This window comes from Euleptes europaea, chromosome 18 (assembly GCF_029931775.1).
Source record: "Euleptes europaea isolate rEulEur1 chromosome 18, rEulEur1.hap1, whole genome shotgun sequence".
NCBI classification, from domain to species: Eukaryota; Metazoa; Chordata; class Lepidosauria; order Squamata; family Sphaerodactylidae; genus Euleptes; species Euleptes europaea.
Window position 1 is genome coordinate 4,605,976 of NC_079329.1, and position 27,217 is coordinate 4,633,192.

The following is a 27,217-nucleotide window of genomic DNA, read 5'->3' on the forward strand; positions in this document are numbered from 1 at the left end:
CAGTACACAAGTGTTGGAAGATACTAAACAATTGCTTTCAATATATCTGGCAAGAAACTGCACCAGAATTTGAGATTCAATATGTATCAGAGGAAGGCAGGTATGGGTTTAATATGAAGTAAGAATGTAATATAGAAGATATGTATCAGAGGAAGTCAGGTATGGGTTTAATATGAAGTAAAAATGTAATACAGGAGTTCAGCAATGGGGGAAAAAAGTGTCATATGAAATCTCGGCTGGTTTGCCACAAAAGGATGGATACAAATGCATCAGGGTTGTTTAACTTTAATATTCCTCCTTGGGACAGAGAGTTGGACAGATGATACTTGCTTTCTGGGTTCACCCCTTCTCTGGCCTTTTATGCAGGGATGTTCCCCTGTAGTCACCCCAGCAGACTGCTTCGGGGATTCCTTTTGGTTATGCATGCCTTATCTGCCTGTCAGAGGTTGCCTCCCTCTCCCAGCAAGTTTTGCTCACATTTTCCAGATTCTGGCTAAAACAGCATCTGGAAAACACAGGCAAAACACGCAGGGAGAGCAAGGCGACTTCCAACCAGCACCAAAAAACATGCATAATTAAAAGGAAGCCTTGAAGCAGTGACATTGGAGTTTCAAGATTTGTACACGCACATACACATAAAGCTGCCTTATACCAAATCACACTATTGATACATTAACGTCATCATTGTCTACTAGGATTGGCTGCAGCTCTCCAAGGATCCGGGCATGGGTCTTTCACATCACCTTCTACCTCATCCTTTTAACTGGCGATGCCAGGGGTTGACTTGGGACTTTCTGCATGCCACGCAGATGCTCTGAGTCACAGCCCCTTCCCAGGGCAGTATGTCACACTAATCCTAAAAGGAACAGTGGGAGAGGAGAGCTGTTTCAGGGCAACAACACAGTGAAAAAGTAGGTCCCAAGATCACAAAATCACAAGGTTGGAAGAGACCACAAGGGCCATCCAGTCCAAACCCCTGCCATGCAGGATGCCACAATCAAAGCACTCCTGAAAGATGGCCATCCAGCCTCTGCTTAAAGACCTCCAAAGACGGGGATTCCACCACCCTCCGAGGCAGTGCATTCCACCATCGAACCGCCCTCACCGTCAGAAAGTTCTTCTTAATGTTTAGGTGGAATAGTTTTTCTCTTACTCCATGTCCTAGTCTCTGAAGCAACAGAGAACAAGCTAGTTCCCTCATCAACACGACAACCCTTCAGATATTTAAACATGGGTCTTCTCATTCTGATCAGCAAATTGCACCCCCTTCTGGGGGTGCTTGAAGTCCCACTAGAGAACAAAGGCAAGTCCCTGGTCATGTGGTTCTCTTTCTTTCACAAGGAGGAAACATTTTGTCTTCATTGCCAGATCTTTTGAGCCTGCAGGAACTGCTTTGGAATTCTGACAACCTGAAGGGATTGAGATAGATGTAAAATCCTAAGAGCATATTTTCCCACAATTCAGTGTTTTTAATATCTCTTTTATCCAAAGGCCAATTATCACCTTGTTCTTTTTAATCAGTAGAAGACCAGCTATTGCAACATGCAACAGACAGAGCAGAGCCTTAAATAGGAAGATGTTAACAGAAGTTTGTGTATGTGGGGATTTTGGGCATGGATCTTTGGCATGGGAAGTGTTCATCAAAAGGACTCTTCTGAAATTCTCCTTCTCCCCATTTCTTTCCCAAGCAGCTCAACTGCATTGAGATTTCCACCTTCTAGGTTTTTGTATCTGGCACTATGCACGTGAAGTTCATCAAAGTTGTGACTTCCTTCAGATCCTGTGCATTTTACTTCCCCTTCATGCTACCAAAAAAAAGCCCAGAGTGGTAAACTGCAGTACTGGCGCAGAGTGGTAAGCTGCAGTACTGCAGTCCAAGCTCTACTCACAACCTGAGTTTGATCCCAACGGAAGTTGGTTTCATGTAGCCAGCTCAAGGTTGACTCAGCCTTCCATCCTTCCGAGGTCGGTAAAATGAGTACCCAGCTTGCTGGGGGTAAAGGGGAGATGATTGGGGAAGGCACTGGCAAACCACCCCGTAAACAAAGTCTGCCTTGTAAACATCGGGATGTGACATCACCCCATGGGTCAGGAATGACCCGGTACTTGCACAGGGGACCTTTACCTTTTAATGCTACCAATCTACAAGGGTGCACTGGGAAAACTCTCCGAAAAGCCATCTTGATCGTAACGTCTGCATGGTTCACCACAGTTCCTCTTTGGGGTGGATGGGTATAGGTTTTTGCACAGGATCACATTCACATCTGGACACCACACAGCACAAAATGAATCTTGATGATACCAAACCTACAATCACACTTTTGTGAAGACTTATCAAAGCTTTTGCATGTATTGGCAAGATGTACATTATATAAATGACTAGAATGAACTCCGCAGTGAAGCTGGCATGGTCCAAGTCTGGAACTGATTAATTGAACACTTGGAATAATACTAGAACGGGACAGGGCAAACCCACCTAGTTTCAAAGACAGGTCAAAACCCACATAGTTTACAGTGCATTCCTAGGCAGAGTTACTCCAGTGTATGCCCATTCATTTCAATGGGCTTAGACTTGAGTAACTCTCCTTAGGAATGCACTATTAGTTTCCTATAAAGACAACTCTTTGTCTTTGTATGAGGAACAAGAACATTCTCTGTTCACACGTGAAGCAGGCTAGAGGAGAAAATGCTGTTAAGCTCATTTGGAGGCTTCCCGTGTCTACATCTGGCTTCCCTTTTTTTTTTGTCTGGGCTCTCTGTTCCGTTGTCTGACTGTGTCCCTTGCACAGTAGTAAGTGATGGAGTCTGCTGCGGTAAGGGAGGACAGCTGCAGGTAGAACTCATTCCTGCCATTGTCTTTGGAGATAGAAATTCTGCTTTGGAGAGAGGGCACATAGGATGTGCTCCCACCCGAAGTTATATGTGCTACCCACTCTAGGCCTTTGCCAGGAGGCTGCCTTATCCAGGCCCACCAGTAGCCGCGAGAGATGGAGTATCTGGTGACAGCGCAGGTGAGCCTGATAGACCCTCCTGGCTTGGCTGTTCCTGGACCGGATTCCACCAGGGTGACTTGAGAAAGGACACCTGGGAGAAGAACAAGAGACAAATTCAGGTGTGATGCACCCACATACAAAGAGCAGGAGAACTATTTCATGTTCCCCTCCAGAGAGACTCATATGAAGGACTGAGGAATATCAGCACCAAAGTGAAGGAGTGTTTCATGTTTGCCGATAGGTGACTACCTGCCAGCCATTGAGGAAGTGCCAGTTTGGGGGACACAGGAGGTTCTAGCAGAGACTATTTCAGAAGTTATAGCTAAGGGTTGTGATTTGCATAAGGGACTCATCTCCCCACCCCTGCATCTCCTTCTCAGGATAAAGGGGCTGGAAGAGTGATGCCGTAGTTAAGAAAAGGACCATAGTGCTGCAAGAATTGTTAGATTTGAGGCTCTTGTCTTAGAGAGCATACTGTATGGGCATATGAAAGAAGGTTTAGGATTATCTGAACTGAAGGCAGAGAAGCTTGTGAGCATCTTTGCTGCCATCTTTTGGTTAAGGAGAATATAGCTTGCACTAGAGTGTTTTCTGTGGGCTAGTTTCAGAGAGCATATTTTTTGCCAGGATTTTCAACTGGCCTTATTATCCTTTTCCCCCACAAGGATATCATAGAAACTGTGATGGAGGGGAGGGGTGTGTGGGATTTAGTCAGGCCTAGATGAATCTCGAAAGGCCTTTCCTAGAGATCCACACAAACTTTCAATGGGGGGTTTGCTATGCCATTATCTTTTTTTTTATTTTTTTGTGGGCCATTTGGTAATTTTCTCATGGATGAGGGGAGAAGATGGTGAGTTGTACCATTGCCTTTTCTGATCCACAAACGTAGTGGTCCACTTTCACTAGAGGGACTTGTGACTTTGCCTCCTCTGACCAGACCAAACCCAACTCCCACCTGTTGTCCAACTAAGGAGCAGAGGAGAAGAAAAGCCCTTTGGTAAAAGTGATTCTACTCAGATCCCAACTTTTGAAAAGGTAATTAATCCCCCTCACAATTATCTAAATCACCATAATTTGTTCTTTGTGCCAGAACTCTAACAACCTTCCAGAAGCTACTGGAAAAATAACTGATATACAAACCAGGGAATAGTTATAAACCTCTCCACATGCCTTTTGAAACTGGGATTAGCAGTAAGAGGTGGGCAGGGTCCTCTCTGCTTGAATCATGAGAAAATTTCGCTTGGTTTGTATAACTGTGGTTTCAAATTGGTGTAGCTGATTGCCATTGCAGCCTTTTCTAGCCTTGCAGAGGTTACATAAACCCTTAGAATTATCTTGGCAGAGTCCATTTCTGCCCCTTCTAGCTTGGTTTACCTTCACCACTGCAGTCATAGGGATGGAGGTGGGCGCAGGAGAACCTGTGTCCCGAGAGAAGCTTTGCTACCAGATGGTGGTGTTAGTTGTGTTGCTGCTTCTGCTCCCTCACATGGCATGTGAAGGGGATGCTGAGAAGTGCCCCACCAATGACCCCCTCCCTGTTCCACATGAGTGGTATCAGCCAGGTGACCTCATCATCGGTGGGATGACTTCTCAAGTCCTTTATGTGTTCCACAAACCTTCCTTTGAGGAACACCCTTCTCAGAAGCTTTTTGACATCCCCATGTAAGTTATTCTATAATTAATGTTCATATGTGTGGTGTTTCCATAGAAACATACACAATATGTAGCACTGGCATTGCGTGCTTAAAAGTATTTACAGCCCTTTTTAGAAGGACCTTGTAATCCTTACAACCACCATGAATGATGAGGAGAAGAGTATGGTTGTCCCCGATTTGCTGACAACGGGGGAGGAAAGGTTGGGGGGGGCATTGCCTAAGGTGACATAGTGAATTCATGGCAAAGATAAATATTTTTGAATGAATAAATGAAAACGATGCCTCACCTTCGACACCAAGAGGCTAACAAAGCAAAACATTGCAAATGCATAAAATACAGTAGTGGGATCCAGCCAGATTTTCACCCAATTTCTTCCAATATGCCTTCTTAGTACAGCCTCTATCCCATGTGGCTTTTGACCATGAAGGTCCCATCTTTCCCATCATTGTATCTGTGGTGGTGAAAGGGGACTGCGTGGTGGTAGAGCATCTGCTCGGCATACAGAAGGTCCCATGTTCAATCCCCGGCATCTCCAGTTGAAGGATCATGCAGTAGATGATGTGAAAGACCTCTGCCTGAGACCCTGGAGAGCTGCTGCCAATCTGAGTAGACAATTGCTGACTTTGATGGACTGAGGGTCTGATTCAGCATAAGGCAGCTTCATGTGTTCATGCGACTCCTCTTCCCTTTTTCTCTGGCAGAAATGTTGGATGGATCCATCCCATCAAGACTGTCAACAATATTCTAATCAGGCACCTCCAGAGCTGGAGCCCTTTGCCACTGCCAGGTGCCCTATTGTTCTCCTATCTTCCTCTCTGTCTCCCAATGATCACCTCTGTGAATCTGCTACTCCTCAGCCACTGCAAGCTTTCCCTCCTTTTGAAAAACCATGCAAGCTCATAATGCTTCGATGATTTTATTTCCAAGTTAGGTTGCTTTGTTGAATCCAGAGTGCAACTGCAGTATGATAACGTGACCCCTATGCCTTGTTGAATTGTCTTGTCAAAGAGTATGCAACTCTCTTTGCAGCGTGGTGACCAAGTTCTACCAGCACATGGTGTCCTTGGCATTTGCCATAAATGAGATCAACGAGAATCCCATGATTTTGTCCAACATCTCACTTGGCTTCCATGTCTGTGACAGTTACTATGATGCGAGGATGACCTACCGGACGACTCTGGAGCTGCTCTTCAAATTACACCAATTTGTCCCCAACTACAAATGTGACAGTGAGAAAAACCTCATAGCCATCATCGGGGGACTTGGCTCGGATATCTCTTTCCACATGGCAGATGTCTTAGGCCATTACAAGATTCCACAGGTAGGATCTCTACATCTCTTACATCGTGTTGGCACATATCGAGAACAGGAATACTTTCACACTCTCTGAAACTGCAAGCTGAAATCAGGTTTTTAAGTCCTCAGATAGTCATTTAGTAAACAGAGATTGAATATTATCCCTTTCTAAAAAAAAATCTCCACGTTGCCTTTCAGCTCACATATGGCTCATTTGCCTCAGAAGACAGAGATACTCGTCAGTCCCCATCCTTTTACCGCATGGCCCCAAATGAAGCCCAGCAGTACATGGGAATTATCCATTTGCTGAAGCATTTTGGGTGGATGTGGGTTGGGCTATATGCTGTGAATGATGAGAGTGGAGAACATTTCTTGCAGGCTCTGGAGTCCCTGTTTTCCCAGCATGGGTTGTGCGCCGCATTCATAGAAAGAGTTCCGAGACAAATCTATTTGACCAACATCTTTGAGATCAACGACATGGTCTTAAATGCTTACCGACCGGTTACAGATGCTAAAGTCAATACATGTGTCCTCTATGGAGAAACTTTCACCATTTTATGGCTGAGCTATTTTATGCTTCTTGGAAATCCTGGACACCAACAAGATGCATCTGATGGAAAGGTGTGGATCATGACCGGCCAGATTGACTTTGCTTTAACTAGAATTCAGTCGCTCTCGGATCTGCAAGTGTTCCAAGGTGCCATCTCCTTCACGATTCACTCCAGTGAGCTTCCAGGGTATCAACATTTCCTTCAACTCATCAAGCCTTGCTGGACCAAAAGAGATAGTTTCCTCAAGAGCTTCTGGGAGCAAGCATTCAACTGTTATTATCCACATTGCATCATGCCCATCAAAGACAATGGAACATGTACTGGGAAGGAGAGGTTGGAGAGTCTTCCTGCATCTCTTTTTGAAATGCAGATGACTGGTCTTAGCTACAGTATCTATAATGCTGTCTATACTGTGGCACATGCTTTACATGGCATGTACTCATTCAGATCCAACCACAGAGGTGTGTTGTATGGCAAAAAAGACAAACTTCAACATCTCCACCCTTGGAAGGTAATGGAATAACTTTGTATCGATTACAGCTTCCTCTGAGAGCCAGCATAGTGTAGTGGTTAAGAGTGGTGGTTTGGAGCAGTGAAGTCTGATCTGGAGAACCGGGTTTGATTCCCCACTCCTCCACATGAGCTGTGGAGGCTAATCTGGTGAACTAGATTTGTTTCCCCACTCCTACACTCGAAGCCAGCTGGGTGACCTTGGGCAAGTCATGCTCTCTCAGACTCACCCACCTCACAGGGTGTCTGTTGTGGGGAGGGGAAGGAAAGGCAATTGTAAGCTGGTTTGATTCTGCCTTAAGTGGTAGAGAAAGTAGGCATATAAAAACCAACTCTTCTTCTTCTTCTTCTCTTCCACAAAGAACTATGGAAATGGTGTTGGACATATGTCTGTCAAAGTTTTGTGGATTCACCTTTCTTTCCATACTTCGAGGTTGAATAAAGTTAAGCTGTGCATTTTCAATCATTCGCAGCTGCAGCAAACATTTACCAAACTGGGTCTCAATGAAATAGCACAAAATTATACCTTGGATCCAGGAATATATGAAAAGTGTAGCACTTGTGAAACAGATCTCTGTTACCTGTCCCCCTCCCCACACACACATCCTAGCATGATCCCCAAAAATTATTCCTGAGGATTTGGGGTCTACTAGGAACAAGGTGAAATATAACACAGAGAGTGGGCTTGCAGAAGGAAGGGTAAGTGACAGACAAGGACTCCTCTCTTTCACAATTGGGCTAAGTTTGCACTAGTGAATCCATGGGGGATTTTGTGTGTGTGGCCAATTTCCCCTTTCTAGTTCAATCCCCTGCATTACATTCTGTCATGTGTGAAATTCATGGATTGCTTCAGGAAGGGAAAGGTCACAAAGATCCTTTCTCCAACAACATTCTGCTCATAGTTCACTGACCCCAGGCACTATCAATGAGAAACAGGTGTTTGTAAAAAGATTATGGATAGGTTGTGATTCACTGGTTTTTAATTTTTCAAATTTGTGTGTAAACTGTGCTGTTGAATTGTTGTCGACCGATCTCTTGATTGTAATAACTGTTGGTTGGGTTTATTTTTCCCCCTTACAACTAGCTCCACCCATCCCTTCAAGACATATCATTTAATAACTCAGCTGGAGAAACCATGTCTTTTAATGAGAACAAAGAAATGAGAGCCGGCTTTGATATCATGAACCTGGTCACATTCCCAAACGACTCCATCTTCAGAAGGAAAGTTGGAAGAGTGGATAGCAGTGACCTCGAAGGACAAGAATTTGTCATTCATGAGGATATGATTGTGTGGCCCAGGCATTTTAACCAGGTGTGGTTTCTCGCATCACATTATAAGGGGGCCACTCCATCCTTCAGACAGGCCATTCTGCCATTAGAATTCTCCTGCTCATCACAGCAATTTCCCCACACTACTTTCCTGATCTTTAGTAAAGAAAAACTGGGCATGTAAAATATTGCCTTTGGAGGCTGTACTTTTCTAATGTATGGTTGAAGAGAAACGTTAGGGCAGCGGTTCCCTTTTTGAGTCATGGAGCAGTTTTCAGGAGATTAGTCACGGAGCTCTAATTTTCACCTAGTACCTACACAACTTTAAGGTTGACAATGAGGAAATTGAAATTGTTGAAGACTTTCTATTCCTTGGCTCCATCATCAACCAAAAGAGAGACAGCAACCAAGAAATCAGAAGGAGATTGAGACTGGGAAGGGCAGCCATGAAGGTGCTAGAAAAGATTCTGAAGTGTAAGGATGTGTCACTGGCCACCAAGATTAGGTTAATTCATGCCATCGTATTCCATATTACTATGTGTGGGTGTGAAAGCTGGACAATGGAGAAAGCTGATAGGAAGAAAGTAGATTCCTTTGAAATGTGGTGTTGGAGGAGAGTGTTACGAATACCATGGACTGCCAAAAACAAAACAAAACAAAAAAACAAATCAGTGGGTTATAGATCAGATCAAACCTGAACTGACCATAGAAGCTAAAATGACTAAACTGAAGCTATCATATTTTGGTCACATTATGAGAAGGCAAGAGTCACTAGAAAAGACAGTCATGCTAGGAAACGTTGAGGGCAGCAGGAAAAGAGGAAGACCCAGCAAGAGATGGATTGACTCAATAAAGGAAGCCACAGTCCTTAATTTGCAAGACTTGAGCAAGAGCAAGTCTGTCAAAGATAGGACATTTTGGAGGACATTGATTCATAGGGTTGCCATGAGTCGGAAGCAACTTGATGGCACTTAACACACACACCGCACCTACATACTAAACCAAATGCAGTAGTATTTTTCTTTCCAGTGTCTTTCCAGTGTCTCCACTAGGAGAGGTTTCGTGAAGCACCAAGTGCTCCATGGAGCACAGTTTGAGACCCACTGCTTTAGGATCAAGGAGTATATAAACCATCTTATTGGCCGGGGATTGAAGAAGGGATAAAAATAATAAAATAAAATAAATAAATACAGTATGCTGTATCTGGAGCCTGAAGTGTTCCATTCCTTCACTTCTGTAATACAGGCTGAAAACTTTGCTATGAGTAAGACCCATTGAATAAATGGAAAATTATTTCTGAGAAGGCCCACTTCAGATTGGTCCCAAAAGTTCTTTCTCAGCTACATCTGGCCAATAGCTCAACAATGGCCTTGACAATAAGTGTTGGGCAAGGACCTCACCTGGATGGCCCCAGGCTAGCCTGATCTCATCAGATCTCAGAAGCTAAGCTGGGTTGGTCCAGGTTAGAATTAGGATGGGTGACCTCCAAGGACTACCAGCGTTGTGGCACAGAGACAGGAAATGGAAAACCACCTCCAAATGTCTCTTGCCTTGAAAACCCTACGGGGTCACCATAAGTCAGCTGTGACTTGACGGCACACACACACGCACGGCACTGGCTGGAGGAGTAAATGTGGTGTGTTGGTTAAGAGTGGCGTATTGGTTAAGAGTGGTAGTTTGGAGTGGTGGATTCTGATCTGGAGAACCGGGTTGGAATTCCCACTCCTCCACATGAGTGGTGGAGACTAATCTGGTGAACTGGATTTGTTTCCCAACTCCTACACATGAAGCCAGCTGGGTGACCTTGGGCTAGTCACAACTCTCCCAGCCCCACCTACCGCACAGGGTTTCTGTTGTGGGGAGGGGAAGGTAAGGTGATTGTAACCTGGTTTGTCTCCCTAAGTGGTAGAGAAGTCTGCATATAGAAGCCAACTCTTCTTCTTCTTCTTCTTCTTCTTCTTCTTCTTCTTCTTCTTCTTCTTCTTCTTCTTCTTCTTCTTCTTCTTCTTCTTCTTCTTCTTTTTGTATTCAATCTGCACACACTCCCCAGCTGTACAATATAATGGAGATATTTCCATCTACTTTCCATTGGAAGGTGTGAGCACGTTTTTAATAGGAATTCATTATTCTATGTCAAGAAAGAATTTCTTTCTTTGTGGAGGACCTGATGGCCAACCATTTCTTCTCTTGTTTTTGTGAATAGGTGCTGCCAGTTTCTTTGTGTAGTAGCTCCTGTCACCCTGGTTATCAGAAAAAAAAGAGGGAAGGGGAGAAATTTTGCTGCTATGATTGTATTCCATGCCCAGAAGGGAAAATTTCAAATCAGAAGGGTAGGTGACAGAGCGCATCAATGTGTCCTTCAGATGACATGCATTCAGATGGCTACACAGCAAGCAGGGATCACTAGTGTGTACGGATATATTTATTATGCTGCTGTAAATATTTGAAAAACTGGGTGGAATGGTGGAGAAACATCCATGCATGCAAAGTGTCATATGCATCAGCTGATTTATTCTTCTTGGAATGAAAACCATTAAGAGTGACTCCCATGGTGTTCTCACAATGATGGAAGCTGTGAAAAATCAGACTGTACTTTGCATGCAAATTGATGCTGAAATGGGACATGTAATCTTTTCCAGATATGGGTGACTGTATCAAGTGTCCAGAAGATCAATATCCAACCGAGGGTCAAAACCAGTGCATTCCCAAGACAATCAGCTTCCTCACTTATGAAGAACCTCTTGGGATCGGTTTAGCCTTACTCGCTATTTCTTTTTCCCTGATCACAACCTTAGTGCTAGGAACTTTCGTCAAGCACAAAGATACCCCCATTGTCAAAGCCAATAACCGCAATGTCACCTCTGCTCTCCTGATCTCCCTCCTGCTCTGCTTCCTCTGTTCCTTGCTGTTTATTGGACAACCTCAGACGGTGACCTGCTTCCTCCGCCAATCTGCGTTCGGCATCATCTTCTCAGTGGCTGTTTCTTGTGTGCTGGCCAAAACCGTCACTGTTTTCCTGGCATTCATGGCCACCAAGCCAGGCTCCAGCATGAGGAAGTGGGTGGGAAAAAGACTGGCCAACTCCATTATCCTTTCCTGCTCATTTATTCAAATTAGTATTTGCATGGTGTGGCTAGGAACTTCTCCCCCTTTCCCAGACTCTGACACTCAATCCCTGACTAAACAAATCATAGTAGAATGTAATGAAGGGTCTGTTGTCATGTTCTACATCGTTTTGGGCTATATGGGCTTTCTGTCGATCATCAGCTTGACTGTGGCTTTCCTAGCCAGGAAGCTGCCAGACAGTTTCAATGAAGCCAAGTTCATCACCTTCAGTATGTTCATATTTTGCAGTGTTTGGGTGTCTTTTGTTCCGACCTATCTGAGTACCAAAGGGAAATACATGGTGGCTGTGGAGATCTTCTCTATCTTGGCCTCCAGTGCTGGATTACTAGCATGTATCTTCTTTCCTAAATGCTACATTATTCTTCTCAGACCAGAATTAAACAGCAGGGAAAGGTTAATTAGGAGGAAGGATTAATTGTCTAATTGTCCTATTCTATGGTTTTTTTCCTGTGGAATTGAAAGAATGGGTCTGATATGTTGTTACTAGCTTTGATATGGGATTTGTATGGGATGTGCTCTGAGTCTGAAGCTTCCAAAACATTTTGACACCTGTATTGTGTGGTGCAGATGCTGAAGGTTGGCCCCATTGGCACTTTCTCCTTCCATGTACCACCATCCTTTATAGAACATGGAGAATCTTCTGAGCAAGGAAAACATGGTCACAACCAGACCTAATTTTCTTCATTATCCGAGAAGATTAGCAAACAAATTGCAAAACTTCAAATTTCCTATGAAGTCCAGCATTGCATGGTGGTTGGATTGACTGGATCTCAAATACACTCCATTGATTGTGACTGGAATCCTCTGCCTTGCAAGAGCCCTTCAGGGGGTTAAACAGGAATCAAAAGTGCATTTGGCTGTGCATAAATTAACCCCCAATCGCAGCATTAGTGGAAAGGGAAGGAGCTTCTTTTGGTCTGGGATGTTTGGCTTGGCTCATTGTCTCGAGTCATCTGGAGCGTTTTGCTCTGCAGATTTGTTTCTATCATGCTCTTGATGCCTGAGGCATAATGAGCATTTCTGTGGGGAGAAGTCCTTCAGACTTCAGAGTGATGCTCCTCAACCCATTCATTACAAAAGAGTCCGAACAAGGGGCGGACGATTCACTAATCTGGTGGCATTTTTAGATTCATGTTACCAGAATCTTATGCATTTTACTTTGTCTGTGAGCCACATTATATGTTTTTCATGGAGACAAATGAGACAAATCTTTTCAATAAAGAACATTTAGTTGGATATTTATGCCTGTCTTTTCTCCCCAACAAAGCATAAAATGCTCAGGGTGTATTGTCAACATATGCTGCTTTTAATCTGCCATCCCTTTCACACAAATATTTCTCTTAATGGCATGGAGAGAATCACTATCACCTGCTGCTGAGTTGCTGCTAAAGGCACATGAGCAGGGGCCTATATATCAGTAGGCAACCCTACTTGAAGCCACATCTTCCACTCATTTCAACGGCAGAAGCAGAACCTTTAAGCAATTTCTTGAGAGCCAGCATGGTGCAGTGGTTAAGAGCGGTGGTTTGGTGGAGTCTGATCTGGAGAACTGGGTTTGATTCTCCACTCCTCCACATGAGCTGCGGATGCTAATCTGGTGAACTGGGTTGGTTTCCCTACTCCTACCCATGAAGCCAGCTGGGTGGACCTTGAGCTAGTCACAGCTCTCAGCCTCACCTACCTCACAGGGTGTCTGTTGTGGGGAGGGGAAGGGAAGGTGATTGTAAGCTGGTTTGAGTCTCTCTTAAGTGGCAGAAAAAGTCAGCATATAAAAACTAACTCTTCTTCAATTTGTGGGTATGTTGTGGTCACGGCAAACACTGAAGTGGTCACCGCAACCAAATACCTTGCTCAGTTTTTGCATTTGCTTTGGTGATTATCCTGACCTTGTTTCCCAGCACTGCACTTAGGACACCTAATCAATACATTCAACTAGAAATGTGTGTTCCCTTTTTGGATGCAGCTCCAATGGACCTTGTCTCACTGTGCCTCTCGGGCACAGAAGTAGACAGCAGAGTCGGCAGCTGTCAGGGAGTTCAGCTGGAGGGAGAACTGGTTGGTGGAGGTGTCTGCAGAAATGGTGGTGCGACTCTGGAGAGATGAGGAGTAGTACTTGCTCCCACCATATGGGTATATCCTTGCAATCCATTCCAGACCTTTCCCAGGAGGCTGTCGGACCCAGCTCCAAGCATAGTCGGAAGAAGAAATGGAGTATCCTGTCACTTTACAAACCAGACTGAGATTTTCTCCGGGTCTCACTGTTCCTGGTCCAGATTCTGTGAGCTGAATGTCTGAAAAGGCCCCTTGGGAAAAGAGAACACTGCAATGAATTCAGAGCATCATAAATTTGGAGGTGTCACTAAACCAATATTTCTAAAATTCTCATACAGTATATACTTACATTTTGGAGCGGTCACCAGGAAAAGTAAGAGAAACATAATTAATTTCATGATGTCAGTGAAGAAATGGCTTGGCTTGGCAGGAAATTTGAAGTGCTGAACTGGGGAGAAAATGAGGATCCTAAATGAGAGGGAGTTCCTTTTGAAGAGGAGGTGTCACAGCCCCCCAAAACCTCCTGGGGGGATTTGCATGAATCCTTCCTCCAATGACAGATACAGTATAAACAGGCCATTGGAAGCAGTTGAGTAGGCAGTTTGCTTCTTTGACTTTTTCACCAAGTAGTGAGAAGTTGTGACTGAGCATTCAGATAGGGGAATCATTGCCCTGTGATGACATTTCCTTTATAAGCCACATCTGATTCATGATTGGTTTCTTTATCTACTGTAGGCTGCAACCGACTTACAGCAACCCTTTTGAGGGGCTCTTCAGGCAAGTGAGAAGAAAAGGTGGGTTGCCAAGGTCTTCTTCCATGGTGGTCACTCAAATACATTACTGCTCAACTTCTGCGATCTGATGAGAAGGGGCTATAGTACCATGCTACCTTCCTTCCTGTCTTTATGATAAACTATTAGACTGTTTTAAGGGCAGGCCGCACTACATAGCTTTTCATGGCTACACACAGTTGCACACCTACACTATGGCTCTGTGAACAAGATGCAATTCAACAAGGATAAGGGCCGAGTTCTACAACTGGGTAACAAAATGTCTCCCTCAGAGCTCATTAAAAAATTCCCATAGGGGAAAAGCCTGGGGAAAGCCAAAGTTGAAAAAAGCCAAATACCTATTCAGCTGATTTGGCAATCAGCTATCCAGCTTTGGCTTGATTCCCAGTTTTAATATTTGGGTTACATTAAACATGAAAGAAGCCAAAAAGGCATTTTCAGTTTGGGTTCATTGACATGCTAGTGAGACATCCTTACCCTTAAGAGTCTTTTCTAGCTCCTTCATGGCTGCCCTTCCCAGGCTCAATCTCCCTCTGATTTCTTGGTTGCTGTCTCTCTTTTGGTTGATGATGGAGCCAAGGGATAGAAAGTCTTGAACAATCTCAATTTCTTCATTATCCACCTTAAAGTTGAGTAATTCCCCAGTCATTATTCCTTTTGTCTTCTCGATGTTCAGCTGACGTTCAAGAATTTTCATTACTGTCATTGAATACCATTATTATATAATTCACATGTTAGAACCCATTTGCAATATTTGTATGCCAATGATGAAAATATAATCTTGAAATATGATATAAATTGCAGGAGAAACCGGAGCCTAAATAAAGGCCAATGGGTTCATTGTTGAAACAGGAGAGGTAACGTTAAAGTGAGGACATTGGCATTGAATCAGCCCACTTTCCTCCCTGGCCCCACAACCTGGTTGGGTCTCCACCAGTCACCTGTTTCTTCTACCTATTTACCCTCCATAAAGAGATGTTGGTAAACCAGAATCCATGACTGGGGGGCTGAATTCAGATTGGGAGATGACAAGTCGTACAGGCGCATCTTGATGTCTATTTGGTTAGATTATTTTTTCTAATTTTTGACTCAGAGGGCAGGTTGTGACAGCTGAAAGATAAGGATTCAGATTTCAGTCCCCATTTAATGGTCAATCACAGTTCCATATTTGTGTCAAGTGCCATCAAGTCACAGCCGATTTATGCCGACCCCAGCAAGGGGCTTCCAAGGCAAGTGATTAAGCCGAGGTGCTTGGCCGTTGCCTTCCTCTGCAGAGCCTTCCTTGGAGGTGACTCCCTTCCAAGTACCAACCCTGCTTAGCTTAGCTGGTAGTTTAAATTCCTTTTTTAGTAGTTTAGACAAGTGATCTTTAAAAAGCCCAATGATATACATAAACAGGACTCCTGTGTTTCTGGGCCATAGACCTCTGATTGGCGGAAACTGGGGGCAAAGAAAATGGAATCCCCATCCCCTTTGGTGCCTCTCTTTGACAAAAAAATTGTATTTATTCCTTTAATAAAAATCCCCCCCCCCTTGTAGAAACCTGTGTTTATGATGTGATTGTAGGCCTGAATACAGAATGGAATTTGGGACATGACTGCCAGGGAATATGTGGGTAATTCTGCATTACTTGTGGGTTTTGAGCGCCTTAATTTTGTTCTCCAGCACAGCACTTAGGACTTCTAAACAGTGTGTTCCTCTTCTTGATGCACCTCCAGTTGGTCTTCTCTCACTGTGATTCTCGGGCACAGAAATATACAGCAGAATGCTTGATTCAATTTTGCATTCCTTTTTGGTGTTTTCTGTTTCTTAAAATTTCTCCCCAAGACTACTCTTAAGGCTTTACAGACATTAACTGAAGCCAGAAATGTGTGTTCCTCTTTTTGATGCAGCTCCAATGGACTTTGTTTCACTGTGTTTCTCGGGCACAGAAATAAACTGCGGAGTCGGCAGCCGTCAGGGAGTTCAGCTGGAGGGAGAACTGGTTCACGGAGGTGTCTGCAGAAATGGTGGTGCGACTTTGGAGAGAAGAGGCATAGTACTTGCTCCCATCATATGGGTATATCCTTGCAACCCATTCCAGACCTTTTCCAGGAGGCTGTCGGATCCAGTTTCAAACATAATAGCGAGTGGTGATGGAGAATCCTGTCACTTTACAGACCAGATTGAGATTCTCTCCGGGTCTCACCGTTCCTGGTCCAGATTCTGTGAGCTGAATGTCCGAAAAGGCCCCTTGGAAAGAGAGAACATTGCAATAAGTTCAGCGCAGTATATTACCAGAAGTGTAATGGAATCAATATTTCTAAAATTCTCATACAGTATATGCTTACATTTTGGAGCGTTCACCAAGAAAGATACAAAAAATATAATTAATTTCATAATGTAATGGGGGGAGCTCAGCTTGACAGGTAGAATGAAGCTTTGATCTAGGACTAGAAGGGAGCTTGGGTTCCTTTTGAGCTCATCCTGACCCCATGGAATTCAAATCGGATTTGCATGAGTTCCTCCTTCTGTGGCCCATGAAATATAAAGGTTCTTTTAGAAGCGGGCTCGAGTCAGAGATTTGCTCCTGGCATGGTGTAGTGGTTAAGAGCTGTGGACTCTAATCTGGAACACCGGGTTTGATTCCCCACTCCTCCACATGAGCGGTGGACTCTAATCTAGTGAACAGGGTTGTTTCCCCACTCCTACACATGAAGCCAGCTGGGTGACCTTGGGCTAGTCACATTTCTCTTCGAGCTCTCTCAGCCTCACCTATCTCACAAGGTGTCAGCTGTGGGGAGAAGAAGGGCAGCAGATTGTAAGCAGGTTTGATTCTCCTTAAAAAGTAGAGAAAGTTGGCATATAAAAACCAACTCTTCTTCTTCTTCTTCTTCCTCCTCCTCCTCCTCCTCCTCCTCTTCCTTATGTTTTTTTAATGCCCAAATGGTGGAATGGAGAAGGAGGGTGGAAAACTGCAGCAATTGGGGGATAAACCCTTTCCTTTTGATGCTCCCTGTTCCACGACTGATTCTGGTTCATTGTTGTTGAGTTGATCCCTTGTAGGCTATCTCAACCATCTTGTGACCCACCACTGCTCTATGTGGTGGCCCATCCTGGAGCCTGAGAACAAGGCCTTGCGAAACCAGACTGTGAGGCTAGTGGGCTGTATTCATACGGCTGCCAACCTCCAGGTACTGAGAGAAAGTATAGTAAGGGCTCTATAAATGACATACAAACTCTTATTCTATAAGCCAGTGAATTTAGTGACAAAAGTGAAAAAATTACATACAATCTAATAAAGGAAACTTATGAAAATAACTATGAGTACATGTGAGGCAATACAATACAATACAAATATATATATATATTTTGGCTTATCTCATTCAATGACTTATTAGTCTCTTAGAATTTTGTACTGTTCATATGCTTATTGTTCCCTCAGGAACCGGGAGAAAGATGACGGACGATAGGTGGAGAGGAACGTCGTCCGGATGCTTTGCGTTTTCACTACCCCGTGGGCAGCTTCATCCGCTCTCCTTTCAATTGGAGTCAAAGCTCCTTCAATAAGTTACCATATTCATATAATCTCTCTGAGGTTAGAAGTTTCACGCACCCTACATTTATGTCATATCTGGCCCTCGTAACAATTGAGTTTGACACCCCTGATTTAGATTGTAGACAACAGTATCACCCCATGTAGTAAGAACCAGCAGTTTAAACTAATGAACCTACAATTTTGACTAGGTCCTCATGATGATAGACAAAAACTACTAGACCCTCCATCTTCAGAGGCAGTATACCTCTGATTGCCAAATACTAGAGACCTATTGTCAGTGGTGTCCATTTGATATATGCTGCTCATGCATGCACAATGCTGAACTAGATGGACATTTGGAACATGCCTGCCTGAAGGATGGTGAATCACGGGAGTGAGAATTTGTATGTGTTAGTCACAGCGCTGCCCCTTCTCGGGCTCAGAAATAAACTGCAGAGTCAGCAGCCATCAGGTTGTTCAGCTGGAGGGAGAACTGGTTGGTGGAGGTGTCTGCAGAAATGGTGACGCGACTTTGGAGAGAAAGGCTGGAGAGCTTGTTCTCATTATAGGGGTATATTTTTGCAACCCATTCCAGACCTTAACTTTTTGCAACCCATTCCAGACATTCACTGAAGCCAGAAATGTGTGTTCCTCTTTTTGATGCAGCTCCAATGGACTTTGTTTCACTGTGCTCACCGGGCACAGAAATAAATTACAGAATCGGCAGCCGTCAGGGAGTTCAGCTGGAGGGAGAACTCGTTCTTGGAGATGTCTGCAGAAATGGTGGCATGACTTTGGAGAGAAGAAGTGTAGTGCTTGCTCCCTCTATATGGGTATATGCTTGCAGCCCATTCCAGACCTTTCCCAGGAGGCTGTCGGATCCAGATCCAGTGATAAAACTGAGTCCTGATGGGGAATCCTGTCACTTTACAGACCAGATTCAGATTCTCTCCGGGTCTCACTGTTCCTGGTCCAGATTCTGTGAGCTGAATGTCTGAAAAGTCCCCTTGGGAAAAAAGAGAACATAGCAGTGAATTCAGAACATCACATAATTGGAGGGGCAACTAAAACAATGGTTATAAAATTCTTATAGAGTATGTTTTTACCTCTCAGAGTAGTCACCAAGAAAAAAACAAAAATATATAATTAATTTCTTGATGTAATTGAAAAAAGAACGCTTAGTTTGGCACAAAGGATCATTCTCTGATCTAGGGCTAGAAGTGAGCTTCCTAATTGTTTGGGGCCCTTTTGAGCTCATCCTGGTCCCACAGATGTCAAGTGAGATTTGCATGAGTTTCTCCTCCCATGAACTATGAAACATAAAGATGGTTTCAGAAGCAGGTTTGGGAGGGAAATTTGACCCTGTCTTGCTTATCATTTATTCCTGCCCAAATGAATACAAATGGTGAACGAGTAGGGTTGCTAGGTCCCTCTTCGCCACTGGTGGGATGATTTTGGGGTGGAGCCTGGGGAGGGCAGGATAGAGTCCAATTACCAAACTTCAATGCGATAGAGTCCAATTACCAAAGTGGCCATTTTCTCCAGGTGAACTGATCTCTTTCAGCTGGAGATCAGCTGTAATACCAGGAGATCTCCAGCTAGTTCCTGGAGGATGGCAACCCTATGAATGAGGATGGACACGCGCAGCAAGAAATAGATAAACCTTGTTTTATGATGCTTGTTCTTTTATGAGCAACTCTGGTTCACTGCTGTGGTGTTTATTCCTTGTAGGCCGTCTCATCCATCTCATGACCCACCATGGCCACATGTAGAAGCCCATATGAAGTTTGACATTGAGAACCCAGCCAAGCAGACAACATGGCTGGTGGGCTGTATTCCCTTTGGTGGGCCACATTTAGTGCAAGCCAGCTTTGACAGATACATTCCTCAATAAATTTATATTCGTACCCCCTATCCCCCGATCATGATTCATGGATGGAACAATATTGTGGAATGCAATTGTTTCTACCTAGTGATAAGAAGGAGAAATGGGCACTTCCCCCTCTGTTGCATCTTCCCTGTCAACAGAAGTACTTTTCTACCCAACCCATGATTAGATTATACCCATCAGTGTCACAATATGTAATATGGAACCACAGATCAAACAAATGAACCTACAATTCTCATAGAGTCTATGCCTACATGTTGGAATGGTCGCCAAGGAAAACAAGAAAATGCAATTGCCAGGATGTGGATGAAGAACTGGGTTAGCTTGTCAGAATCTTGAAACACAGAAGAGAGGAGAAATGGAGGATAGTAGAAAGATGGGGGTCCCAGTTGAAGAGGAGCGCTTACAGACCCTCAAAGCATCCTGAAGCTATTTACATTAATTTTTCTCCCAGTATTAGATGTAATATAAAGAGGCTGTTAGAAGCAGGGTGTGGACAGAGTGGTGCTGGGAGTACTGGTCATTATTGATCCATTTACTTCATTTAAAGCTCACCTTTCCCGCTGAAACTAAAGACAAAGTACATATTTTTTTAAAAATCCAGATAGCAAAAACCTCTGATAAACCTTGTGTGAGTGTGAACATGAGTGTATAGCTCAAAGGATGGAGAATCAGAAGCCCAACCTCATCTTTGCTGTTTCAACCCCAAAAATGCCCATATCAATTACCCTTCTCCCAAATGAGACAGGAACCCCAATTAATTTTGACCACACACAGCAAACCTACCCCCCAAAAATATATAGATTTCCCCACTTTATTTAGGCATTAATAAAGAAATATATGTCTAAAATTATATCTTTGGTGGTGTATAACATTTGTGTGAAAACCATAAAACCTGTGTCTAAGACACAAGCAAATCATTATACTTCTAAGAATGAAAAACCCTGGATCCCAGACAGTTGAGAGTCATATGAAAGAATATGAAGGAGAAATACAATGGTAGGGGTGATTTGAACAGTGGGTGGGACTTGGCTGGCAACAGAGACCCATAAAGTTTAGAGGGGTTGTTTGCAACTGTGCACCCCTTGAGAAACCTTCATGGAACGTGTCATTTGTTTCTGTCCAGGCCGTTCTATCATCCTCAAGGGCTTCATATTTTTAGCTCTCTGGCACCCCAACTGGAGCCTCTTCTGAAAAGTTAATACAGGGAAGGGTTTTTGCCTGAGCTCTGCCAAGATCCTCGTCACTGTGCCTCTTGCACAGTAATACATGGCTGTGTCCTCTGCTTTCAGACTGTTCATTTGCAGGTAGAAATTGGAGCTGTCCTTGGAGGCTGTGAATCGCCCTTGGATTGCAGGGGAATAATAGTTGGTGCTACTAGACCTAACATATGAAACAAGCCATTCCAATCCTTTTCCAGGTTCCTGCCGGATCCACCCCATCCAGTAGCTGTCAGGATCAAACCCAGTGACTGCACAGGTCAGTTTATGGGATTCTCCAGGTTTTTTCACCATGGGTTCTGACTGGGTGAGAACCACCTGCGAGAGGACACCTGTTAGGGAAAGAAAAAGGAGAAATAATTGAGACATGAATAACAGAAGGCCTTGGTTATCACATGGAACCCAAATATCACGAGGGAAGGAATTAAAATCTAAATGCCCAACATACTTGGGGAGATAGCCAAGAACACAAGCGTGGGCAAGACAGGCAGCATAGTGGAAAAATGGAGGCGATGTCAACCGGACTGTTTCTCTTGAGGCAGGAAGTCTGAGTGACATAAAGAGCCATTTGAGGGTTTAAATTGGAAGGAAGAATTTTCCTGTTTTTGCATAAGTCACAGACGTAAAAGGAGGGGACAGTATTTATGTGGGATCAGAACCCTTCAGTATTTGACAAAGCAACATTTATAAAGAGGGATCAACATTTGATTATGATGCGAGACTGGATCTAGATTGGAGTCATATGGAATGGTGTGATCCACCATGTCCCTGTTCTCCTCAGGGCTATCTGATTTAAACTGTGTGTTTGGGGGAGGGGGTTGGGGGTTGTCAACCCTCTAGAAAGCACTCCCAACAATCACTGGCTGGTGGAGGAGGAGCAATTATAACAGATTTTTACAGCCAGGTCACATGAATCTCAAGACTAGGGTCCAGGGATATGACAAAGTGCCATCAAAGAGATATAATTTGCCATTGTGTTATGCCTCCAGTACAGCTGAAGTTCTTTGCGTCTTATGCTTTTATGCTTTAGTGCGATTTTCATTCTAGTGGTCATTATGGATACTGTAAAATTCTTTTCCTGTAAAATTATGGATCCTTTAAAATGAGTACCCAACTTGCTGGGGGTAAAGGGAAGATGACTGGGGAAGGCACTGGTAAACTAGTCTGCCTAGTAAATGTTGGGATGTGATGTTACCCCATGGGTCAGGAATGACCCAGTGCTTGCACAGGGGACTACCTTTACCTTAAAATTCTTTCAGCTTGTGCTGTGGAATCCCCTGGTCTTGGAAGCAGACTTATTGGTCCAAATGGCTCCTGCGATAGGCTGGTTTGCCAGCTGACTCAGCCTCTGTGTCTTCAATCTGCAGAAATCAGCAGGGGATGCCTTTTTATGACATGGGGACAATCAGTGGGGTGGATCCAACCATCCTATATGTTGCTGTTCCTCATGATTAGGTGAATCTTCCTCCAATGAAAGAATCTTCCTCCACTTCAGATGGAGGAAATCTCTTGACTCTGGTAGAAGACTTGAAGCTGAAGCCCATGGAAACTTGGGGTATCAACATTGCAATAAATATATGAAGGAACTTTGCTGAGTTGAAAGGTGGGATAGGGGTATGAGTCACTCCATTATCACCTGCTTCCAAGTTGCTGCCAGGAAGAGCAACATTAATTGGCAATCCTCCTTGCAACTCTCTTGCACTCATTTCAACTGTCACAGGAGAACCCTCAAGATCTTTGTGTGTGTGATGTGGTGGTGTTGTGCATGAACATTAAAGGTAGCATGGGAACATTTTCAGCAAGGAAAGCCTGCTCTGTATTAAGAGTCTTTGATTGCTACTTTTTTAGAAGCAAGGAATGTTTATTTTAGTTTGAAGTGGTTTGTATTATTTTGCAGGCTTTCATGTTTGTTTGATCTCCAGCTAGTACCTGGAGGTTGGCCACCTTATTTTTGAGTCCTATTATCTTGGGCCTTAGGAACGTACAAATAGGACTTTTGGAATTTACCTGCCTGAAGGATATTACCCTGCTGTCCAGTTTCCCAGAGACCTCCTTGGGCCTGTCTTTTGGAGCCCTCTTATGCCAATCCAAGCAAGGGTCCTCTCCTGGCTTTTTTGGTAGTTACTGGGTTTTGGCAATAAAGTTTTCTCCTTTTTTAATTTTAAAGTAGCTTGAATTATTTAGCAATCTTTCATGCCAGTTTTGGCAATGCTCCAGAGTTTCTGGTTCCACTCTCCACTACCCATTCTGTCTTCTACTGAGGGATGGCATGCATGCCATCTGCTATCTGTTTGATTTCTCTTCTGGTATCATTGGTTTAACCATGGAGACCCAATAACTGTGAACTGCTTGAGAAACCTTCATGGATCGTGTCCTTTGTTTCTGTCCAGGCAGTTCTATCATCCTCAAGGGCTTCATATTTTTAGCTCTCTGGCACCCCTTCTGGAGCCTCTTCTGAAAAGTTCATGCAGGGAAGGGTTTTTGCCTGAGCTCTGCCTAGATCCTTGTCTCTGTGTGTCGTGCACAGTAATACACCGCCGTGTCCTCAGCTTTCAGGCTGTTCATGTGCAGGTAGAAATTGGAGCTGTCCTTGGAGGCTGTGAATCGTCCTTGGATTGCAGTGGAATAATACTTGCTGTTCGAGTCATAATAGTGAACTAGCCATTCCAATCCTTTTCCAGGTTTCTGCCGGGTCCACTCCATGTAGAAGCTGTTAGGATTAAACTCAGTGACTGCACAGGTCAGTTTATGAGATTCTCCAGGTTTTTTCACCACAGGATCTGACTGGGGCAGAACCACCTGCGAGAAGACACCTGTTAGGGAAAGAAAAAGGAGAAATGGTTGAAACAGGAATAGCAGAAGGCAATGGTTATCACATGGATTAGAACCCAAATATCATGAGGGAAGGAATTAAAATCTAGAAGCCCGACATACTTGGGGAGACAGTCAGGAACACGAGTGTGGGCAAGATGGGCAACATAGTGGGAAAATGGAGGGGATCTCAACCTGACTCTGTTTCAAGGAAGGAAGTCTGAGTGACATAAAGAGCCTTTGAGGGCTTAAATCGGAAGGTAGAGTGTGCTTGTTTTTGCATAAGTCACAGACATAAAAGGAGGGGACAGTATTTTAATACTTCAGAATCTGAGATAGCAGCAGTTATGAAGAGGGATAAACATTTGACAGTGTTGTGAGACTGGATCTAGTCATATGGAGTGATGTGATCCGCCATGTCCCCGCTCTCCCCAGGGCTATCTGATTTAAACTCTGTGTGGTGGGTTGGGGTGGTGTTGCCCCCCTCTAGAAAGCAATCTCAACAATCAGTGGCAGATGTGGAAGGAACAGTTTTTAACAAAAGGTATTTACAGCCATGTCAGATGAATTTCAAGACCAGGGTCCAGGGATATGACAAAGTTCTATCAAAGAGATATACATTTAAGTCGTGGTATATCTCCAGTACAGCTGTAGTCATTTGAGTGGTATGTTATTCTGGTTTAGTGCAATTTCCATTCTAGTGGTAATTATGAATCCTGTAAAATTATTTCCCCTTGTGATGTGGAATCCCTTTGTATTGGAGCAGGGTTATTGGTCCAAGCGGCTCCAGCAGTAGGTTGGTTTGCCAGATGGCCGTCCAGTTTTTGTGTCTTCAATCTGCAGAGATCAGCAGAGAATGCCTTTTTTTGACACGGGGATAATCAGGGGGGTGGATCCAACCATACCATATGTTGCTGTTCCTCCAGAATAAATAAATCTCCTTCCAACAAAGAGCCACTTAAGATGGAGGAAATGTTTTGATTCAGATAGAGGACTTCAGGCTTCATCCCATGGCAAGGTGGGGATGGAAACATTTTAATAAATATATGAATGAACTCTGCTGAGTGAAAAGTAGGATAGAGGTAAGATACTCTCCCCTATCACTTGCTACCAAGATGCTACCAAAGATACTGGAGGAGCAGCATTAATTGGCAATTCTACTTGCAACTCATTTCAACTTGCACTCATTTCAACTGTAGTAGCAGAACCCTTCAGATCTCTGTATGTGTGATTTGGCGTTGTCATGCATAAACATTAAAGGGAGCATGGGAACATGTTCAGGAAGGCAAGCCTGCTCTATTTCAAGGGTTGTTGTTCTCCAGCACTACAATTAAGACTTGTAAACACTAACTGAAACTAGAAATGTATGTTCCTCTTTTTGATGCAGCTCCAATGGACTTTGTTTTACTGTGGGTCTCAGGAGCAGAAGTACACGGCATAATCGCCAGCCATCAGGGAGTTCAGATGGAGGGAGACCTGGTTGGTGGAGGTGTGGTGCCTGCAGAAATGGTGGCATGGCTTTGTAGAGAAGGGTTGTAGCCCTCTCCCCCACTATAGGTGTATATCCTTGCAACCCATTCCAGACCTTTCCCAGGAGGCTGTCGGATCCAGTCCCAAGCATAACTCCAAGTATAAATGGAGAATGCTCTCACTTTACAGGCCAAGTTGAGATTTTCCCTGGGTCTCACTGTTCCTGGCCCAGATGATACCAGCTGAACATCTGAAAAGGCCCCTAGGAAAAACAGAACATTGCGGTCAATTGATGACATACTATTAGAAGGGATTTAATCAAGCCCAGCTCTCTAAAATTCTCATAAAGTACATGCTTACATCTTGGAATGATCAGCAAGGAAAACAAGAAAAGTATTATCGCCATGATTTAGATTAACAGTTGTCTTAGCTCATTAGAAAACTTGAAGCTATGAACTTGGAAGAGAGTGAGGACCATCAATGTGAGGGTCTTCCTTTTGAAGAGGAGCTCTCACAGACTCCCCCAGAGTTTCCAGGAGACATTTGCATGGGTCCTTCCTCCAGCAGCAGATGAACTATAATGAGGCTGTTATACACATTATAGAATTTTTTTTAAAAAAAATTCAGATAGCAAGGACCTCCAATAAAGAAAACACTAAGAGAAGAGACAGGTGTATGTTTGTGTGAGTGTGTGCATGTGTGTGTAGGTCAAGCAGCAGCCCAAAGCATGAACAAAGACAGGTGGAGGGAGGATTTTGAATACCTCATCCTTGCTGTTTCAACCCCAAAATGCCCATTTCGATTACCGTTCTCCCTGAGGAGAACTGAATCCATAATTGGTTTTGACCACAAACAGCAAACTAACCTGGTAAAATATATAAATTTCCCCACAATATTTAGGTATTCATAAATTGTTATATGTCTAAATGATATATTTTGTAGTGTATAAAATGTGTGAAGAAGCCACAACCTGCTTCCATGATACAAATAAATGGATACAAAAATGAGCACAAAAACCAGGTAGCCCAAAATAGTGACAGAAATATAAATGAATAAGAAAGATTAAAAGTGGTGAAGGTGGTGGAGAGCAATGGAGCCCCATTAAGTTTACCAGTGTTGTGTGTAAATGTGCACTGCTTGAGAAACCTTCATGGATCATGTAATTTCTTTCAACTCAGCCTGTTTGTTCTTCCATAAGGGCTTCATATTTTTAGCTCTCTGGCACCCCTTCGGGAGCCTTTTCTGAAAAGTTCGTGCAGGGAAGGGTTTTTGCCTGAGCTCTGCCAAGAACTTTGTCACTGTGTCTCTCTTGCACAGTAATACACAGCCGTGTCCTCAGCTTCCAGGCTGTTCATTTGCAGGTAGAAATTGGAGCTGTCCTTGGAGGCTGTGAATCGTTCTTGGATTGCAGGGGAGTAATAGTTGCTGCTTGGGGTATAATAGTAAACTAGCCATTCCAGTCCTTTTCCAGGTTTCTGCCGGATCCACACCATATAGTAGCTCTTAGGATCAAACCCAGTGACTGCACAGGTCAGTTTATGGGACTCTCCTGGCTTTGTCACCACAGGAGCTGACTGGGTGAGAACCACCTGCGAGAGGACGCCTGTTAGGGAAAGAAAAAGGAGAAATGGTTGAGACAGGAATAGCACCAGGCAGTGGTTATCACATGGAACCCAAATATCACGAGAGAAGGAATTAAAATCTAAAATCTAAAAGCCCGACATACTTGGGGAGACAGCCAAGAACACGAGCGTGGGCAAGATGGACAGCATAGTGGAAAAATGGAGGCAATCTCAACCGGACTGTGTCTCTTGAGGCAGGATGTCTGAGTGACATAAAGAGCCTTTTGAGGGTTTAAATCGGAAGGGTGTGCTTGATTTTGCATAAATCACAGACATAAAAGCAGGGGGCAGTATTTATATGGGTTCATAACCCTTCAGAATCTGAGACAGCAGCATTTATGAAGAGGGATAAACTTTTCACTGTGACTTAGGTTGGGAAAGGACAGGGTACAAATTGAATAAAGAAATAAAAATAAACGTGAGACTGGATCTAGGTTGGAGTCAT

At 43.8% G+C, this 27,217-nt stretch overlaps 2 protein-coding genes across 2 annotated transcripts; one reads left to right on the forward strand and one right to left on the reverse strand.

The window, feature by feature from the left end:
* The first annotated feature begins 4,389 nt into the window (after positions 1-4,389).
* On the forward strand, positions 4,390-11,816 carry LOC130489899 (vomeronasal type-2 receptor 26-like). Its single transcript, XM_056863687.1, has 6 exons — positions 4,390-4,655; positions 5,679-5,970; positions 6,144-6,669; positions 8,131-8,318; positions 10,479-10,605; positions 10,915-11,816. The coding sequence occupies exons 1-6, from the start codon at positions 4,390-4,392 to the stop codon at positions 11,814-11,816; spliced, it is 2,301 nt and encodes a 766-aa protein (XP_056719665.1).
* A 6,637-nt stretch (positions 11,817-18,453) lies between these two features.
* Positions 18,454-26,953, reverse strand: LOC130489900 (immunoglobulin alpha-2 heavy chain-like). Its single transcript, XM_056863688.1, has 4 exons — positions 26,877-26,953; positions 20,871-21,201; positions 20,205-20,218; positions 18,454-18,767 (listed from the first exon to the last, which is right to left on the reverse strand). The coding sequence occupies exons 1-4, from the start codon at positions 26,920-26,922 to the stop codon at positions 18,454-18,456; spliced, it is 705 nt and encodes a 234-aa protein (XP_056719666.1). The 5' UTR covers positions 26,923-26,953.
* Between the last annotated feature and the right edge of the window lie 264 nt (positions 26,954-27,217).

Coding starts and splice junctions, on each gene's coding strand:
- LOC130489899 (XM_056863687.1), top strand. CDS start 4,390: ATGGAGGTGGGCGCAGGAGAACCTGTGTCCCGAGAGAAGCTTTGCTAC. Junction 4,656..5,678: donor AAGCTTTTTGACATCCCCAT/GTAAGTTATTCT, acceptor CTCTCTTTGCAG/CGTGGTGACCAAGTTCTACC. Junction 10,606..10,914: donor GAAAATTTCAAATCAGAAGG/GTAGGTGACAGA, acceptor AATCTTTTCCAG/ATATGGGTGACTGTATCAAG.
- LOC130489900 (XM_056863688.1), bottom strand. CDS start 26,922: ATGCTGTCCATCTTGCCCACGCTCGTGTTCTTGGCTGTCTCCCCAA. Junction 21,202..26,876: donor GTTCTTGGCTGTCTCCCCAA/GTATGTCGGGCT, acceptor TTTCCCTAACAG/GTGTCCTCTCGCAGGTGGTT.